Raw genomic sequence first — 16047 nt, forward strand, 5'->3', positions numbered from 1 at the left:
CACAAACATGCAGACACACACAGGAATACACATACAGATAGACAGACAGACACGCTAACACACGCACACATGCACACACACACACACGCACACCCACACACACACACACACACACACACACACACAGCACTCTGAAAACAAACACATTCGCACAAACAAACACACAAACCTTGAATTAGCATTACGGTCCGCTTTGGTGGACAGTGATAAAAGGAGCAGTATAAATACGTTGACACTTCCACTTAAAATTATCATCCATCATCTATTTGAGGGGAGAAATGGCAGCAAAGACAAAACAATCAGATTGATATTACCAATTAGCAAACAATATCAAGTGAGATATGAATATATCTTAAAAATGCTATGTCAGGGAGTAAGCATTGAACGCACTCATCGCAACGCCTCTCCGACTAACATAGACAACGTCGCTGCACACTTACCCATAAGGCCTTTGGATGAACGCAGGGTGGATTTGGGGCACGCCGAAGGTGAAACCTGAAACGATAACAGGAAGTAAAGGTGAATAACAGGAAGTAAAGGTGAATAACAGGAAGTAAAGGTGAATTTAGAAACGATAACAGGAAGTAAAGGTGAATTTATCGAACGATAACAGGAAGTAAAGGTGAATTTAGAAACGATAACAGGAAGTAAAGGTGAATTTAGAAACGATAACAGGAAATAAAGGTGAATTTAGAAACGATAACAGGAAGTAAAGGTGAATTTAGAAACGATAACAGGAAGTAAAGGTGGATTTAGAAACGATAACAGGAAGTAAAGGTGAATTTAGAAAAGGTTTGGATAGCGGCTGAAGGAGCGTTCAGCGTCTTCTCCGGAGTGGAAGGAGAGCTTTCTACTGAACGCACACAGAGAGGAAACCGGCATCTATCCTCTCGTCAGACTCTGACGGTAAGTGCATTTCCCATAATGTTGGTGTGTCCCTTTAAATATCACAAAGGACTTTGTGGGCCTGCAACACAAGGGAGTGACACCCCTGACCATGACACAGGGATGACAAGGGAAACAAATGTTCCCTTCATTTTCCTACCTTCATGTTGGTAGAATATTTCCTTTCATATACATACATGATGTGAACTATTTCATAACTCCTGTATGTCGTTGCTCTGAGCACCAGGGCGTATTCTGAGGGTGCTGGCGGAACTTGGAACTCTTCAGGTGACAAATAGAACAGACTTGATTTTCTTGTTAACCGTCTGGCAAATAGAATTGTACCGAATGCTTTGAAGCTTCAAAGCTTCGATCATAATGTTGACATTCGAATTCTAAATCAACATTCAAATTTTTTCTTTTTAATATTTTTTTTTCTTTTTTTTTGTGTCTATTCAATCTGTTTAAACCAATGGGGGTTTTCTTCACAGTTGCTAAAGATTAGGCTACACTAATATTATAATATTATACTATAAGACGTCACCATCACTTTCATGCCAACTGTGCCCCTATTGGATTATTTATTTTGACGAAACTGATGAGTTATATTCATTAAAGAAAGTTGATTTAATAAAAGAAAAATACTAATTTAATCAGATTAATCACTTTATTCAAATTGAGGATTTAGTTTATAAAAAATAAAAATAAATTAATTTCTTTTTTGTTCTCTTATTTTGGAGATCGGTGTCATACTGTGACACTGAAATGAAAACATATTTCATCAACTAAAATATTTAGTCAACAAAAATATTTCATCAACTAAAATATACAGTACGTCACACCCCACGCCTCTCCCTGCGGTCTGCAAGTGGCTAATCTTGAGTTTCCGACCCCCCGGTAAACTAACCATGGATAAATCCAAAAAAGGAAAGTCTGAGGAAAATAGAGGGTTTAATTCAGCGTGGACAGATTAATTTGCTTTCACGACTAACGATGCAGGCTTACCTATATGCCTGATATGTGGTACGAAATTTGCGAACAACGAAAAATTTACTTTTTATTTTATAGATTTTCCACAAATAAGGGAAGGACTCAAATAGAGCTGCATAGTTCAGGGTTTTATTTCAAAGTAGGTCTACAGATGCCAGTGTTTTTTCTCCTTTTTTGTGTTTTATTTCAAGGTAGGTCTACACATGGTAGTCTTTTTTCAAAGTGGCCTACTTTTCATTTTATAAATGTTCCACAAATAAGGGAAGGACTCAAATATACCTGAATAGTTCAGGGTTTTATTTCAACGTCGGTCTACAGACACCAGTGTTTTGTCTCCTCTTCTGTGTTTTATTTAAAAATCGTCTACTTAGCCAGTCTTTTTTCTCCTCTTCATAAGAGTTTGAGGTTTCCCTTTGTTATAACAGGTAAAAACAGCAATAAAAAGTAAAAATGTTTCTTTTTGTTGCTTTATAATTCCACTAATGCAACAAACTGTGCTATAAGTATAAAGTATAATAAATCGCAAATTACTTTGGGTATACAATTGTCAGGCGTTTTATGCTAACTGTGGGGTATGCTTGGGGATATATAAAACGTTATACACTGTGTTATCTTCATTTTAAGGGTAAATAGGTTGTGCGGCTCCCTGAGCATTTTATTTTGTGGGAGGGGGGAAAAGTGGCTCTTTTGATAGTAAAGGTTGCTGACCCCTGACCCCTGAGCTAGGCTAGCTGTTGGCCACAAACACCTCTCCCGGACTTTTAAGCGAGGCTAGCTGATTGGTATCCATCTTCTTGTCTGACTCTGGAGAAAACGCTGAGGGCATTTCTCATAATGTTGGCGGATTCCTTTAAGAATGAGACCTAGGGGGGGCAGGTGGCGCACGGAGATTACGTTCGTCACCAACACCGGGAGACACTGGATTCGCCTGTTCGAATCCAGCTCCCGGCGTTGCTATCAGCTTGGCTGGCCTCTCACACTGATACAATTGGCTGTATCAGGGGGTGGGAAAGCTGAAGGGTGGGTCCTGGGCGTTGTGGACAGCGACCCCTACAGTTCGGTCGGGGCGCCTGCTCAGCGAGGGTTGGAACTGAGGAGAGATAGTGTGGCCTCCCACACGCTACACTCTCCCCGGTGAGAACCTGCGCGGCCAGGTTGGCCTGCCCCAGGCTGCACATGCGTCGGAGGAAAGCATGTGACAGTCTCCGGTCTCCCGGACCAACAGTAGGGGAAAGTACGCAACAACCAGGAAGGGTGGGATGGGAGAAAAATCGGGAAAAAGGAGGGGAAGAAAGATAAAAAAAAAAAGAAAAAGAAAAAAGAATGAGACCTAAACCGTGAACTACACATCAACCAACTGCATCCACAGGTCGCAACATATAGGCAACGACTTTGGGAGGGGGTAGAACGGGCTTGTAGGGGGTGAGTTGGCCCTTTAACCCTTTCACTGCCGCACTACCAAACGGTTAATCCTTTCACTGTGACAATACACAGAAGGTTAACCCTTCACTATCACACTACCGACGGTTGAAAGGGTTAAATAGCCCACAAAGTCACAGAGGAAGCATTTGACTACCATTGTACATGTATAATGTGACAAATACACTTGTTACTCTATATGTGGCTGGATGTACTGTAGTACACATACATAATATGTACCAAAGCGTTTTATATTCTAATATCTTAGTTACATTCTTGTTTTGTTTTTTATTCATGGGAACCCACCCTTTTTTTAAATAATCGCACATCCCGCCTCCAATCACAAAACTGTTTTCCCATTGGTCCTCCCTAACGGAGTGCGGGGCTGACATTAGTGTCACCCTACGTCTTCTTCTCATCTTCATAAATGTTCGATATTCAAAACGAGCTCCTACCCGGCCTGTTAGTCCCGGCCGGGGGGGGGGGGGGGGGCAGCCCCTGTGTCGCTCCGAAGCGTGTCACATAGAAAAAACATTCTTAACCCTTTCACTACCACACTACAGAAGGTTAATGCCGTCTCACAGGCCTTTGAAAACCCCTGTTAGAGGTGGCGTCCACGGGGCCTTGAAGCCAAGTCCTTTTCACACGTCACCATGGCTACTGGCCAAGCTGTGGGGTTTTACAATTCTGAGACAGAATTCAAGATATTCCAAGTGACGTACACCTGAAAGAGTTAAAGTTCTAATCCACCTGTATTGACATTTACATTTAAAGTCATTTTAGCTGAACGCTTTTATCCAAAGCGACTTACAAGTTCTGTACGACAAGTCAGCAGGAAAGGTACAACTCTTGGCATTTGAGTGATGGGCCATGGGATGGATGGATATATGAATGAATGAAGTTATTGTACATTAATTATGTAGAGGCGTTGTGTCGCTTTAAACAAAATGTCACTTTAAACAAAATGGAAAAGTCACTACCTCTTAGCATGCGCCGACCCGCATATGGGACGTTTTTCGGACTTTTTGCAACCGGCACTTTGGCGATCCCTTGTGGCTCGGGTGTGCATATTTTGTAATACAATATATATATCGAATTGAAGGCTTATGTGTTGCCTGTCGAAAGCGACAAAATCCGACAAAATCCGTTCAGCGGTTCTCGAGTTACATGCCGGTATTTGAGGCTTGTGCAAAGTACACGGTATTGCGCAAAATACCACTCCCGACTCAGGCTGCAGTAGTTCCGTCAATCTAGATCCGATCTCGAAAAATGATTGTGGATCATTGTAGCCAATGAGTCTGGCTTCCAATGATACCCTATGTGGGGATGTGTGAATCAGGGATCTAGGTGAACAACTAAATTCTTTAACAGGAAGCCAAATGAATTGAAGTCTATGAGAAAACTGAGTTTTTCTTTGTACACAGTTTACCAAAATCACTCCTCATCACAAATTTCTGAATGGATCTTTATGAAATTTGGCTTCAGGCTATGGCTCCGTCTGGATTTGTAAGCCATACCACCTTCTGGGGAAATACAACCTCTGGACTACTAACTACTACAGAAAAACTTGATTAACACGTTTTTTTACAACTCAAGTTCAGACCTATGTTACTCTATTACGTTAGCACTAAAAGTGAATTTCTTTTCTGGAATCAGAAACTTCAGAATGTCATCTTTCAAAAGAGACCAAGCTCATTCATGTGCTATAAGGATAAAAAGTATGTTGTTTTGGTTTGCAAAAAAAGTATGCAGTCCTCAAAAACTAAAACGAAAATGGCCAGGAGACTCCGAATGAGGAATATAAAAGTCACTCTAAGGAAAGAACAGATGTGGCTCTTGTATAGTATAGTTTAGATATAATAAGTACAGCATAATGACAGAGTTAAAATTGTATATTGTATAGTAGTGTACATAGGAACCAGTGCCTTCTCAGGAATTTAGCATGTCTATTTTTATCACGCACATCTTAGGTCTTCTCAGAACGGGCATGTTCTGAGAGGATCCAGCGGGGAGATGTTCAAGAAGGTGGTGATGGGGAAGGTGGATGGAAAGAGAGGAAGTGGAAGACCAAGAAGAGGCTGGGTAGACGACGTCTGTGATTGGAGCGGAGTGAGAGGCGGAGTCACGGAGTTGGAGAGAAGAAGTGGGGACAGAATGGGTTGGAGAGTGATAGAGTCACCTGACGATGATGATTACCTGTTTTTTTATGTCTATTTTATTATTAGTATTATTGCACAATCAAAGCGGGCATGACCACCCGCATTTCACTGTATGCCCTGGTATATGTATGTGACAAATAAACCTCTTGATTTTTTTTTGTATCTACTTTTTTCTCCCATGTTTCTATTTTTCTCCCATCCCCAATTTCGTATCGTCCAATTCTACCCTCCCCTGTCTCGAACGCTGTTAGGCCATGCCTCCCACAAGCCGGCTGCAATGTGGACGAAGCCATACATCACGTGTCCCCTCCGGCAGTGGTTCTCAACTGGTCTAGCCTCGGGACCCAACATTTTCCTTAGTCATTAAGTCGCGACCCAAAATTTTGAACGACTATGATTTATGTAAAAAAAAAATTGCAGTAATACGCAATCTTTCAAAACATGAAATAAACACAAAAAAGTGCAACAAAAGTGCAACTATTGCTAAAAACCCAATGAAATAAAAGAATAATAAATAATATATGCTTCTTAGCAGATTTCTTAGCTTAACATAACAGACCTAAATTTGGGGGAACTAATGGGATAACTGAGGTTGCAACAAAAGTGCAACTAGGGCTAAAACCAAATGAAATAAAATAATAATAAATAATATGCTTCTTAGCAGATTTCTTAGCTTAACATAACAGACCTACGTTTGGGGGAACTAATGGGATAACTGGGGTTGCAACAAAAGTGCAACTAAGGGCTAAAAACACAATGAAATAAAATAATAATAAATAATATATCCTTCTTAGCAGACTTCTTAGCTTAACATGCAGGGAACTAATGGGATAACTGGGGATGATGTTTGCTGTGATGGTAGACAAAGCAACTCTGAGGTCATGCTCAATGTCCAATCTGTTCCTCCGCTTTGTCTTCAGCTGGACCAGAGCTGAGAAGCCACTTTCACAAAGATAGGTAGTGAGAAAAAAAAAAGTTAAAAAAAGTAAAAAAAAAAAAAAAAAAAAAAAAATCACATACTTCCGCGACCCACTCAAAATGGCCCCGCGACCCACTTTGGTCGCGACCCACCAGTTGAGAAACACTGCCTCCGGTACTCGAGGAAGCAGCCGTCGCATCTTTTCACCTGCACAGCGCGATTTCTCAGCGGCGGGGGTCTGCGTGGGAGGGACACGCCGCCCCCGTCGCTTCCTGATTCTGCTGCGCAGGCGCACCAACCGACCTGTAGGAGTCGCTGTCCACAACGTCCGATCCCCACCCATCAGCTTTCCTACCCCCTAACACTGCCAATTGTGTTAGTATGAACGACCGGCCAAGCTGATAGCAACACGGAGAGCTGGGCTCGAACCCAGCGTCTCCTGCATTGGTGGCGAGCGCCTTGCACCACCTAGCCGCCCTCAACCTCTTGAATCTTGAATCTTGTGTTGTACCTGGCTGCATCACCCGTGGCTTGGCCCCCAGGTAGGCTAGGTTGACGTTGGCCTTCCTGCCGTCGATGATGGGGTTGGGGTCCTTACAGGCCCGGTCTGCAGCCGAGCGATCCGCCATCGTGACCTTAAAGACAGAGGAGAGGTGGGTTATAGAGGTGTGTGCGTGTGTCGTGTGTATGAGTGTGAGAGAGAGAGAGAGAGAGAGAGAGAAGTGTCCATGCGTAAGTGAACAAGCACTTGTGTGAGCTCATGACGTGTGTGTGTGTGTGTGTGCTATGTGTGTGTATGTGTATGTGTGAGAGTGTGCGTGTCCACATGTGTGCATGTACATGTGTGTGTGCGCGCGTGTGTGTGTGTGCGTGCGCAAGCGTGTCTGGCCACAAATCCAGCATCAAGAAGCCAGCAGGTATTCTGGCCTTTTTTTCTTAATCTTTTTCCCCCTCTTTTTTCTGATTTTTTTTTTCTTTTTCCCATCCCACTGTTAGTCGTTATGCCAATTCCCAACCCCCTTCCTGGTTGTTGCGCACTTTCCCCTACTATTGGTCCGAGAGGCCGGAGACTGTCACATGCTTTCCTCCGACGCATGTGCAGCCAGCCGGCAGCCAGCCTGGCAGCGCAGATTCTCACCGGGAGAGTGTAGCGTGTGGGAGGTCACACTACCTCTCTCCAGATCCTACCCTCGCTGCGCAGGCCCCCCCGACCGAACTGTAGGGGTCGCTGTCCACAACGCCCAGGACCCACCCGCCAGCTTTCCCCACCCCCTAATACTGCCAATTGTATTAGTGTGAACGGCCAGCCAAGCTGGTGACAACGCCGGGAGCTGGATTCGAACACGTATTCTGGACTTTTGACTGGTGGTCCGTAACGTTCACAGCTCTCACTGGAGATGTTGGAGAGAGAGCAGCAGCAGCAGCGGGAGGACCTGCAGCCTGGCTGAGTTACAGGATGACACAGTCTGACCCCCAGAGAGACGGCGCCATTAACCCTTTCACTACCACACTACAGAAGGTTAACCCTTTACTATCACACTACAGACAGTGTGGTATAGTGAAAGGGTTAACAATTTGGTAGTGTGTGGCAGTGAAAGGGTTAAGAGTCCCGTCGCCGTGGCGGCTACGTGGCGTAGTGGGCAAGGCGCTCGCCACGAAATGCTGGAGACGCTGGGCTCGTCAGTTCGAGCCCAGCGCTCCACATTTACTTTCAGTTTAGCTGGTCGTCCGTACTAATACACATTGGCCGTATTAGGGGGTGGGAAACTGATGGGTGGGGATCGGGCGTTGTGGACAGCGACTCCTACAGGTCAGTAGAATCAGGAAGTGTCGGGGGCAGCGTGAGCCTCCCACGCGTTACTCCTCGCCACTGAGAGATCGAGCTGCGCAGGTGAAAAGATGCGACTGCTGTTACCTCAAGTACCGGAGGGGACTTGTGCTATGTATGACTTAGTCCACATTGCAGCCGGCTTGTGGGAGGCAAGAAACAGCGTTCGTGACAGGGGAGGGTTGAATTGGATGATACGAAATTGGGATGGGAGAAAATATAGAAAAATGGGAGAAAAAGTGGATAAAAAAAAGAGTCCCGTCGCCGCCACCACCACGCTTTATTAGCAGCTCAGTGAAACTCGTTGTGGCCCGGTGTGTGTGACCTCTGACCCCTCTTCCTTCCAGGTCCCATCATCACATGTGAGAACTGAGCACGCTGATGATGATGAGGAGGATGATGTCACAACAATGGCCACTGATCTAGAATTCCCAATATAGCATTTTGACAAAAGAGGAATATCTTTAACAAAGAAACGTCGCAAACAATTGCCCCCTTGGTCGACCTAAAACATTTATTTTTAGGAAACGGTCAAAGTAACGTGAATAATGTATGTGTGTAGTTTGGCAGAGCACAGAGTTTTTTGTATTGTGGCACAAATATACTGTGTGGTGTTGCATTGCAATACTGTATGACAGTATGACAGAGTTCAAAGGGAATTTTCCTGGGACCAAGGGATGAGTACTAACCAGGGATGCCCCGATCACGTTTTTTGCCACCGATACCGATCACCGATTGTCTATGAGCCATATCGGCCGATACCGATCGTTTTTGGCTTTATATATATAAAAAAAAAATATATATATATATATATATTTTTTTTTAATAAAATATATATATTATATAATCATACTTGTAGTTGTATTATCTGCGAGACATCGCCACCACGCAACAAGTCAAAATGCTCGCTATCTGCAAACAGCTCCACTGTCTGTGTGTATACTCAAGTAGCCTCCAGCTGCAGCCAGGATTCTCCGGCGCTGCAGCTGGACCCTATTGGTATACTCTGCTTTGGTCAAATCATGTTTTTCGATCGGTTTTCACGATCGGCGAAAATAAAGCATTATCGGAATTCACCAATCTCATATTTATACTGAATATCGGCCGATACCGATCGCTGGCCGATCGATCGGGGCATCCCTAGTACTAACGGTACACAAAAACCACGGTTCGGTACGTGCCTCGGCTTTGAAGTCACGGTTCGGTACGGGTTTTCGGTACAGTGGGGGGAAAGTTTGGCTTTCCAAGTTCCACTCAGGGGTGATGTAGTGTGCAGTAACTAATTGTACTTGTAATGCTGTCAACGAATATTCTATATTGAAATTAATAACCGACTTGTAAATAATTTTATTTTAAAGAATAATTATATTAGATTGTGGGGAAAAAACAGCCCCCGGTGGCCGTCGTTAGTAGTTAACATACTGTTGTATTCGTTGGGTACACAGCCATTCGGTACAGTAGGGTACACACTGAAACGGTTCGGTACGGATACGTGTACCTTTACACCCCTACTACCTATATGACCAAGTACACACTGAGTACCTATAGGCCAAGTATATACTGAGTACCTATAGAACCGAGTACACACTGAGTACCTATAGAACCAAGTACACACTGAGTATCTATAGAACCAAGTACACACTGAGTATCTATAGAACCAAGTACACACTGAGTATCTATAGGACCAAGTACACACTGAGTATCTATAGGACCAAGTACACACTGAGTATCTATAGGACCAAGTACACACTGAGTATCTATAGGACCAAGTACACACTGAGTACCATAGAACCAAGTACACACTGAGTACCTATAGGCCAAGTACACACTGAGTACCTATAGGCCAAGTATATACTGAGTACCTATAGAACCAAGTACACACTGAGTACCTATAGAACCAAGTACACACTGAGTATCTATAGAACCAAGTACACACTGAGTATCTATAGAACCAAGTACACACTGAGTATCTATAGAACCAAGTACACACTGAGTATCTATAGGACCAAGTACACACTGAGTATCTATAGGACCAAGTACACACTGAGTATCTATAGGACCAAGTACACACTGAGTACCATAGAACCAAGTACACACTGAGTATCTATAGGACCAAGTACACACTGAGTATCTATAGGACCAAGTACACACTGAGTATCTATAGGACCAAGTACACACTGAGTACCTATAGGACCAAGTACACACTGAGTACCTATAGGACCAAGTACACACTGAGTACCTATAGGACCAAGTACACACTGAGTACCTATAGAACCAAGTACACACTGAGTACCTATAGAACCAAGTACACACTGAGTACCTAAGGCCAAGTATTTTTTTCAATACATGAAAGAAAATATGATTTGAGAGATATTTGTAGATTTACTGTTCAAAAAGCTTAAAATGGATTAAAAGGAGGTGTATTTCTATTGTTGGGGGTTAACTTGTGGAACAATGCTGATATACAGTTATAAGAATGAGTCATTCGCTTTTGGTTTTTAAGAAAATGGTTTGTAAAGCTATTTTTTGAAAACCACAAAGGTGAATAATACTGTTTTTTTTTGCTATTTTCTTTTAGAATACTGTTTGAGTCTTAATTTTGTTAAGAATATAGGACAGGCGTGTATAAGCATTATGCTTCAGTCTGTACCTTTTCAGTCACTGTCAAATAAAATATTGTTAAATGATTGTGTATACTGTATTGTGTGAGATGATGACTGAATAACCTACTACTACTACTACTACTACTACTACTACTACTACTACTACTACTACTACTACTACTACTACTACTACTACTACTACTACTACTAGTACTATAGGGTCAAGTAAACACTGAGTATCTATAGGACCATGTACATACTGCCAAGGGCCAACATTTGAAGTGAGTGATGGGTCATGGGATGGATGGATATATGAATGAATGAATGAATGAATGGATGAATGGATGAATGAATGAATGAATGAATGAATGAATGAATGAATGAATGAATGAATGAATGAATGAATGGGTGAATGAATGAATTAATGTTATTGTACATTGATTAAGTAGAAGCTAACAGGTGGGTAATGGCCTTGTGATTCAAGTGCAGCGAAAAAGACCACAATGCAACAACATTATATGATCATCACTTAGTCTGGAGGCCCATGTTTGGTCTGTGGCCCCTGCACTCTGGGCAGCCTAGTGGGCACTGGGCACGTGGGGGTGGATTCTAGACCTCCACACACACAGACAGGGGGCTTGTATAAGATAGTCCTTTTTTCTTTTAGATTTAAATTAAAACTTGACTTTTTATTGACTTCAATTTGTTACTTTTCCTGGCCTGGCTTAGCATAATAAACAGAAAATAAACCTATGGTTGTTTTTGGCAGTCTCCGTCGGAATGTATGGAGTAACTGGTCTTCCCAAGAGATATATATTTTTTTTTAATACATTATATAAAACAATAGGCCTATACTCTTCGCGGCGCGCACAATCAATTAGCCTCATGAGAAAATACCACAATGACACCAAATACATTGTTTCCGTTTCACATTATTGCCCCCCGGGGGGGGGGGGGGTATCATGATGATGACATCATGGCGTTTTTGCTTAGCCAACAAAACTGACAAGTTGTGTGAAACTCTTGAGCGCGTCGTGAGGGAGCAACAAGTTGATTGATTGATTGATTGAAAACTTTATTAACGGATTGCAGAATGGGTACAATACAGTACGGCTCAATACACACAATTGTTAAGGGGATGCAGACCAGAGAAAGACTTTCGTCTTGTTTACATCAGGGTCCCCCATTTTCAATTCATATGACATACATGACATATAGACAGATAGTTGTCAAGTGACACGTGGGGGAGATAATATCCACATACCTGCACGTGAAACCACATATTGTGTTGTATTCTGGTCAATCAACACAAAATATGAAATAATATAGTTATACACCACCACCACGTGATGTATAATAAGGCATAGTCAGATTCTCCCGTCTGTGCACTATTATAGAAGTGGCCAAATTATATTTGTTATTATTAATAACGGGATATACTTACGAATCCATAACCCCTAGACTTGCCGGTCTGTCTGTCGGTAATAACCACCGCCTCTTCGATCTCACCGAACACTTCGAAATATTTCCTCAGGCTGGAGTCCGTTGTGTGATACGGTAGACCTCCGACAAAAATCTTCGTATATGTCGTGTCCTTTTGCGTGGTGTGCATCTTCACCGCTGCTATACTTCTTTAGTGCAAAAAAAATACACAATTAAAAAGGAACAATAAAAAGAATAGTGCAGAATAGTCTCCTTATCAACAAGTCACGTTGTTATAAAAGTCGTGCCTTAGAATAAAGGTGCAGCTGACTCTACTGTACTAACTTTGCGGCTTCAGAAGCGGAAAGAATAATAATGAGACAATTACTCGACAAAAAGGGAAAGATTCGAGGTAGATTATCTTCCGACACTTAAAGGAGTTATTATTGTGGAGCGGATGATGGTCCCAAAAAGATCATCAGGTGTTTTTCAACTCTTCTTCCTCCTATAACTGTCGTGTCTAACTGAATGTGTTCGGACCCATTCCTGTAAAAGCGCACTGAGTGTAACTCCACCCCGTTGGTCTCTGGACGCGGTGGGGGCGGCCTGGACCGTCTCTGCAGCACCGCCCCCCCGGGCCGCCCCCCCCCCCCCCCCGGGGCCCCGGGAGCCGCTATAGACGCGCGCAGGGGAACCAGCTGGGGAGCGCTGCTGAATAAAAGCCAGAGGCGTTCCTGCAAAGTGATGTAGAAAAAGGTCTTTCTATCTATACGCTGCTGATGATCTAATTGTTTACCGTTAAACAAACGTCTTTATCTGTTTCATCTCAGCCTTACTTAAATGTAACAGTACTAAATACAGCTGTGTGTCATGTTTGTATGTCCCTATGCCATAAATGTCATGTATGTTATGTTGTGTATGTCATAAATGAATTGAAAATGGGGGACCCTGATGTAAACAAGATGAAAGTCTTTCTCTGGTCTGCATCCCCTTAACAATTGTGTGTATTGAGCTGTACTGTACTGTATTGTTGTACCCATTCTGCAATCTGTTAAATAAAGTTTTCATTAATTCATTCATTCATTCAACAAAGCATATAAGCATTGCCATTTGGTATAGCTTTACTAAAACGAGATGAGAAAAGCGATTAATAATATATATTATTTCTTTTAAATCCCTGGATTAGGCAGGCTATACCTGTTTCAACAGGTGGTCAGTCTGCTTGGGGACACGGGGACACATTGGAGATAGATATCATCAGAAAGCAGTCAGCAGCCAGCCACGCACCGAGAGGAACGCAGATGAACGGGAGTCTTCGTCAGATGAGTCTCCAGATCGAGTTACCTTAAAGAATAGATGGTTTTGTCCTTTAGAGTTAGAGCATAACAACGTCTGCATTCATCATGGGTATAAAACAATGCCTATTCGATGTCTACTAGTGGTTGTGTAATGGCTCCAATTGTGATTTAAAAAAAAAAATGCACGTTTAATAATAAAACGTGAGAACCAAACGGATAGAATTACGCACAGCTGTTTGGGGCCCGGCTCGGCGTCAGGCCTTAATAACCCAACCAGCACAACGGAATATGTATTTTCAACTTGTTGTTTATTTCGTTATTAAATAACGAAATAAACAACAAGTTTAAAAATATATATTTCGTATTTTATCCAATCAGCACGTCCTCCTCTGAAGGGAACCGCCGTGCGTAAAGATGCAGGTAGTAGCGCGCGTAAAGCAATTACGCACGGGAGAGGAACAGTAAACTTCGAAAGATTAGATGGATATTCCTACTACTATTCATATTTATGATTTATGATGATTTATTTTAGAGTCCTTACATGTTAATCTTTGTGCTTATGCCACATGCCTCCTCTTCATTTACAGTGGGCAGCGCTTATCCTCCCAGAGAGATGTTTTTAAACCAGATGAGATGGGTACGACTACGAGTAATGTGATAGGCAACTTTGGTGTATAAATCATTAATGGTAGCTCAACTTGTATGGATTCTGGCCTCACATGTGTGTGTGTGTGTGTGTGTGTCCTGTTGCTGGTAATATGATGAGTTGGCTAATTCTGCAGTGTGGACAACATGGGGAAAGCTGCCTATAATTCCTCTCTCTCGTCTCGTGGTCGACGGGAACGCCATCGACGCTTCGTTACTCAAGAGTCGTGCGACTCGGTATATTATTCCTGACTCCTCGTTACTCTCTCGCTTGGCCACCGACCGACCGACCGACCGACGGCTGTAACGGAAGCAATCCGATAGAGCGTCTTTCTTTGTGGTCTCTCGGTCCCCTCACTGTTTTATTCATGTGGGCCACACGCCCCTTATTAAAGTCAGAGTGGAGTAGTCGTCGTGTATAAATGGGGCCAGTGTCGAGTTTCTCGTGCCAAACAATGGAGGAGGCGGTCAGGTTGCGTCCCCTTGTTGTCTCTGTGCGCGTGCAGCATGCTGCTGACTAGTCACAATCCTCTAACCTTTATACTACCTGGCATTGTTCCTATTATTAAAAGGTTATCTTATACTTTTTCAATAACCTAGTAGACTATATAGAGACCTTACACAATCAAACGATTTGACATTTTACTATGGACACAGTCTATAATCAATTAGCAATGTGTTATACAATTCCCATTAAAAAGATAGCAGGCCCACTATAGCCAACAATGAGCCTATAACATTTCCATAAGTTACAAGTGTGTATTTACTGTTGCCTTTACCACTTAGCAAGGCATAACACTTGTTGTAAAGCAGTCATCACAAAGAGTAGTCTATGATATCATCACAATTGTGATAAAACACTATGCAGTGTGAACTTTGAGTGATAAACTCTATGCAGTGTGAACTTTGAGTGATAAACATATGCAGTGTGAACTTTGAGTGATATAACACTATGCAGTGTGAACTTTGAGTGATAAACTCTATGCAGTGTGAACTTTGAGTGATATAACTCTATGCAGTGTGAACTTTGAGTGATATAACTCTATGCAGTGTGAACTTTGAGTGATATAACTCTATGCAGTGTGAACTTTGAGTGATATAACTCTATGCAGTGTGAACTTTGAGTGATATAACTCTATGCAGTGTGAACTTTGAGTGATATAACTCTATGCAGTGTGAACTTTGAGTGATATAACTCTATGCAGTGTGAACTTTGAGTGATATAACTCTATGCAGTGTGAACTTTGAGTGATATAACTCTATGCAGTGTGAACTTTGAGTGATATAACTCTATGCAGTGTGAACTTTGAGTGATATAACTCTATGCAGTGTGAACTTTGAGTGATATAACTCTATGCAGTGTGAACTTTGAGTGATATAACTCTATGCAGTGTGAACTTTGAGTGATATATTTGAGTGATATAACTCTATGCAGTGTGAACTTTGAGTGATATAACTCTATGCAGTGTGAACTTTGAGTGATAAACACTATGCAGTGTGAACTTTGAGTGATATAACTCTATATGCAGTGTGAACTTTGAGGCTGAAAGTGTGACTATATGGGTTGATCTGTATAGCAGCAGCATGACACCTGTCCAGCATAGAAATCCAAAAGGTCAAGGGTCACTGGAACAGCTGAAACGCCAAAACACACAGTCTCATCGTGGTCATCACCCCCCCCCCCCCCCCCCCCAAAAAGAAGAGAAGGAAAACAGAAAAAGAGGAAATTAATGCAAAACTAATGTATAAGATACGATAAGATATTCCTTTATTGATCCCCTTGGGGAAATTCGGGCATCATAGCAGCATGAGGGAGGGGGAGGTATGGGCAGGGTAAAAGTAGAAAGACATAAATATAGGCAATAAAATGTTATCTGAA

The 16047-nt window shown here is 42.4% G+C and overlaps 1 protein-coding gene across 1 annotated transcript; it reads right to left on the minus strand.

Annotated features, from left to right (window-relative positions):
* Positions 1-436: 436 nt before the first annotated feature.
* On the minus strand, positions 437-12415 carry rbm24a (RNA binding motif protein 24a; the record flags this gene model as incomplete). Its single annotated transcript, XM_084327491.1, has 3 exons — positions 437-495; positions 6884-7007; positions 12248-12415. 3 exons carry the CDS (start codon positions 12413-12415, stop codon positions 437-439), a joined length of 351 nt encoding a protein of 116 aa, XP_084183617.1.
* Positions 12416-16047: the final 3632 nt, after the last annotated feature.

The sequence above is a fragment of the Notolepis coatsorum genome, assembly GCF_963971535.1.
Source record: "Notolepis coatsorum genome assembly, chromosome: 13".
NCBI classification, from domain to species: Eukaryota; Metazoa; Chordata; class Actinopteri; order Aulopiformes; family Paralepididae; genus Notolepis; species Notolepis coatsorum.